This window comes from Penaeus vannamei, chromosome 30 (assembly GCF_042767895.1).
Source record: "Penaeus vannamei isolate JL-2024 chromosome 30, ASM4276789v1, whole genome shotgun sequence".
NCBI classification, from domain to species: Eukaryota; Metazoa; Arthropoda; class Malacostraca; order Decapoda; family Penaeidae; genus Penaeus; species Penaeus vannamei.
In genome coordinates, this window is record NC_091578.1 from 1,851,342 (window position 1) to 1,856,341 (window position 5,000).

At 34.5% G+C, this 5,000-nt stretch overlaps 1 protein-coding gene across 5 annotated transcripts in view; it reads left to right on the forward strand.

Moving 5' to 3' along the window:
- Positions 1 to 1,119: 1,119 nt before the first annotated feature.
- Positions 1,120 to 5,000, forward strand: part of LOC113812488 (copine-8) — a 6,508-nt gene continuing 2,627 nt past the window's right edge. The window contains exons 1-4 of one of the 5 annotated variants that reach the window (XM_027364389.2): positions 1,120 to 1,200; positions 2,843 to 3,027; positions 3,939 to 4,656; positions 4,811 to 4,946. In XM_027364389.2, coding sequence (XP_027220190.1) covers positions 2,972 to 3,027; positions 3,939 to 4,656; positions 4,811 to 4,946 — 910 coding nt within the window. In that variant the 5' untranslated portion in view covers positions 1,120 to 1,200; positions 2,843 to 2,971. Of the gene's footprint in view, positions 1,201 to 1,294; positions 1,319 to 1,767; positions 2,012 to 2,322; positions 2,347 to 2,669; positions 2,695 to 2,842; positions 3,028 to 3,938; positions 4,657 to 4,810; positions 4,947 to 5,000 lie in introns of those variants that run through there. The other 4 variants (XM_070142812.1, XM_070142813.1, XM_070142814.1 and 1 more) reach the window with 4 other exon arrangements.

Here is a 5,000-nt window from a genome sequence, read left to right on the forward strand (position 1 = left end):
GAGGGAGAGAGAGAGAGAGAGAGAGAGAGAGAGAGAGAGAGAGAGAGAGAGAGAGAGAACGACTTCCTGGACAGCTACCCGGACGGTTGAGGGCAGGCTTCGGGTCGTCTTTTCAGTGCCGCGTTCTTACTAGCGTGAGCAGCGTTGTCGAGAAGAAGCTGCTCACTCGCCTGAGATGCTGCCGAAGTCCTCTGCTGTCCTAAGTTCAAAGAATAATGATAACTGGTCCCAGACCGCCTATATACAGGCTCCTGACTATGACTTCCTGTGGTTACCTGTCACTTTCGCCACTCGCTCTTTGCCGCAGGGCTTACTGAAGGACTGGAATGCAGAAACAGCTGCGTGTGAATTAAACTAGCCTCTCGGGTACTAGGAGAGTTCCTTGCTAAACAGAATTAGGTCGGAGAGCCGTTCCACAGGGGCAGTCCTGCTCATTGGTCAAGAGGATTTTGATCCAGTGTCTCGCCTAGAACCGCCTCTGCCCGGAGTGTGGCCGCCGTATACACACTTGTATATATATATATATATATATATATATATATATATATATATATATATATATATATATATATATATATATATACATATATATATATATGTACATATGTATATACATATATATATGTGATATATATGATATATATATTTTATATATAATATATATATATATATATATATATATATATATATATATATATATGTATGTATGTATGTATATATACTTAAGTATTTCTGTGTCCATATAGATATAAAGATGTTTGTGTACGCGTGCATATATTAACCAGTATGATTTCATTTAAAAATGGACAGATAGGAAGTAAAACCTGAAACGGGGAAAACTTATCATTGATATCACAATGATTCACCGTCATTGGATCATTGACGTCAAATGACGTCATTATTTTCCTTTGACGTCACATTTTCCGCAAACAACGTTGCTCATTACCATTTTCTTCTGTCATTTATGAATGGAATTGTACGTACTCCACATTTATATCATATATACATATGATCTAAGTATACAAATAGCCACGTAAATAAATAGATATCGATCGCTTAAATGCTATGGTACCGAGAATATAACCTCGAAATAAAAATAGAATCCGGTATCCAGACGATCTTACAAGAACGCCGTCACTGAAAGAGTAAACAGTAGTGTTAGTAACATTTGTTGTGTGTGAGTTTAGAAATAGTGACAAGGTAATGGTTATTGTCTTTTTCGTCGTCGTCTTTCTCTCTGATGTTGTTCAGCAGATGTTTAGTGATCATTTTAGAGAAGTGTCATATTAAGTTTTCCTTTGTAATTAGAGAGGATAAGGTAAATGGTGGATTTTTTGGGCGTGTGAGCGGTTTGTCGGAAAGTTGGAAAATTATTTCATGAATGTATTAGTCTACTGGGTCTATATATTATATTGTATTATCGTTGCAGAATACATAATTAAACAGAAGAGTTTATTTTCGGACTGAATTAGAGATGTTTGCCTGCTCTATATAACGTGATGATTTTATACTGCGATAGGTCAGGGTTTGACCTAGGTTAGTGTGAAATACGAGGTTATACTCAATCTCAATCCCATTCTCTATAATTATAACACATACATATTTTTTAAAATAGTTTTTTGGTGGTTATAGACGGTCATTATTAACATTAGCACCATTTGATGATATAGAAAACCCAAGTAATTGGCCTTTAAAGAAAGTAGATTGACAACTACAGCAATAGAAGACAGTCTGCAGAAAGTAATGATAGGCCTAAGCCCACAGAGGCTAATCAGAGATACATCAGCAGTGACTCAGGTGCCTGCCATGGCTTTCAAAGTATACACCCTGATAAGATAGTGTTTTTTAGATCTCTTTGTAGACTTATGATTAGTGGTAGAGGTTTGTTGGCCTTTGCCAGAGTGCAGAAGGTGAAGAGATCATGGTGATTGTGGGCCTACTCACAGTTGGATGCTGTGTTATTTTTCAGAAATACCTTACAAATCTGTAGTTAATTTCCTAAGAGTTGTAGGTTTGTATCCTTAGCACAGGCCAGAACCGACTGTCAGTGGATGTAGTATTAAAGGTGATATATGATAATGGCATCCATAAGTATAGTGAATTACAATCTATATTAATGAGCTCTAAATAATGGACTATGAAGTGTATCAGATTACTAGATTTTCAAGTGTGGTATGGTATGTTCTGCAATACGCATAGATTACTCCATAGGAGCAAAGTCATTAACCTATTCACCCAAAGGTAAGATAAGTTTGGCAAGTGGACGTGATCGTGGGATTGTTGGTGCGGATTGGCATTTTTGTGATACGATGCCATCCGCTACTCTGTCCACAACAGCTATGGTGTGTATGTATACATATCACCCAGGGGCAAGGGGTTAAGGAGTCAATTACTAGTCTTTCTTTATCTCACCAGTTTACCTATTTCCATAATTTCAGAAATATTTTTATTTATTATTGCATATTATTATTAATTTGATAGTTACATGACATTATTCACAGTGTCAGAACTACTACTAATAACAGTAATTATATCATTTGCATTAGATAAATAAAACTTTATTGAAAATTCAAGGAATAAGTTTATCAGGTGTGGTCAGGTAGACCAGCCATTTGACTTTGGTGACTAAGCCTGTATGGTGCCATTTATGTACAAAGTTCACAAAACAAGTGGACATTGCAATTCTCCAATGGGGTAAGTAGAAAAAATACATCACTATACAAGCTTTATTAATTATTTAATTCTCTTCTTTTATCTTGCAATTACCCAATGGGGTAAGTAGAAAAAATACATAAATATACAAGCTTTATTAATTATTTAATTCCCTTCTTTTATCTTCCAGGATCTTCCGTACACAAATTAGTAGGCAACCCGTGACTGACAGTAGCACAGCGTATAAGTAGCCGGCCAGAGTAATTATTAGCATAGAGTTATCCTATTTTTGCGGTAGTTTGGAAAAGGAAATTGGAATATGGCTGGGACTGCCATCACCCCAACTTCGCTTGTTGAAATAACAGTTTCCTGCAGGTGAGAACAGGTGTTTTGTAGTTGATTTTATACACCATAATATGGGATGACAGCTGTTTAATAGCCTCGTTGTAGTTATGAATTTTATTGTTATTATTATATATTCATTAGTTTATTTGATACTAATTAGAGTAACAAAAATATCAATAGTAATAAAGATATTGGGGTTGTTGCTCAAAATACCTAAGCACACTAGATGACAATGATACTACTCACTCTCTACTGTTCGTAAATGTAGGAATTAGGCCTCAGAATCTCCCCTATAACCCTCAATAGGAGGGGAGGGCATGAAGGTAACGGGAAATTGCACAGTAAAATATGATTAATGAGCCGTACAGCATGTATACGAGATGAGGGTCACTATAGTATTCAGGAACACAAATGTATTCATGTTTACATCAGCTGGTCAAAGTGTATGAAAAAGACGTGAGTGGAAGAGATTTTTTTTTTATACAAAATTTAGAAATGTATATATCTGCATCTTTGTATTATTGTTAGTGCTATTATTATTATTATTATTATTATTATTATTATTATTATTATTATTATTATTATTATTATTATTATTATTATTATTATTATTATTATTATTGTTTTGTTGTTGTTGTTGTTGTTGTTGTTGTTATTATCATTATTAATACTGGTATTATTATTATTATTATTATTATTATTATTATTATTATTATTATTATTATTATTATTATTATTATTATTATTATTATTATTATTATTATTATTATTATTATTATTATTATTGTTGTTGTTATAATTATCATTATCATTATTATTGATATTGTTATTATTATTATTATTAATATTTTTATTATTATTATTGTTATTATTTTTATTATTATTATTGTTATTATTATTATTATTATTATTATTATTGTTATTATTATTTGTCTCCACAGGAACCTTCGTGACACTGATGTGTTTTCCAAATCAGATCCAGTTTGCATTGTTTACCATCAGCCATTTGGATCAGCACAGTGGGTAGAACTAAAGCGAACGGAATGCATTCAAAACTCTCTGAATCCCGACTTTGCCACAAAAATCCCTATTACTTATCGTTTTGAGGAGCAACAGAGATTAAAATTTTCTGTCCTGGACATCGATTCAAATTCCCCAACTATTGTGAATCATGATTTTCTTGGGGACTATGAGTGCTCCTTGGCCGAGTTAGTGAGTTGCATGAAGGTGCAAAAACCGCTGAAGAACAAAGAATACACTGGGGATAATGGAACGATTATCCTCACCACAGAGGAGCTGAGTTCCTGCAAAGAGGAGCTCTTTGTGCAGTTTGTTGGGAGAAAGCTTGAAAACAAGAGTTGGTTCAGTTCCATCAGCCCATTCTTGGAGTTCTCAAAGGCCAATGAAGATGGAACATATACCTTGGTCCATAGGACAGAACATGCTCACAGTACAGTTGATCCAACATGGAAGGACTTTTCTGTCCCTTTGCGAACCTTCTGTAGTGGTGATTATGACCGCAGCATCAAGGTTGAGTGCAAGGCCTACAAGTCTGGAGGCAATCACAAACCAATTGGTGTCTTTCACACAACAGTGCGGAAGCTGACTGAGGGTCCTGGTCAAGCTAATACATATTGGGTTGTGAATGAAGAAAAGAAGGTAAAGAAAGTTTATTTTCATATTCTTTTTCTTTGTCAGTTTTAGATGATTCAAATAATCTCAACTTACTGAAAGTTTATGGTTGATTTTCACTTTATATATGATTTAACAATGGTTACTGTAGTATATGATAATCATTATTGGTCTTTTTCAGAAGAGGAAGGGAAGTAGCTACAAAAACTCAGGGGAAGTTGTGCTCAACAAATGTCAGGTTCGCCAAGTGTTCTCCTTTGTTGACTACATCAAAGGGGGAATGGAAATTAATGCTTTTATTGGAATTGACTTCACAGGTATGTAATTATTGAAGTAAATGTGCACCTACACCTACACATACCCTTCCCCCA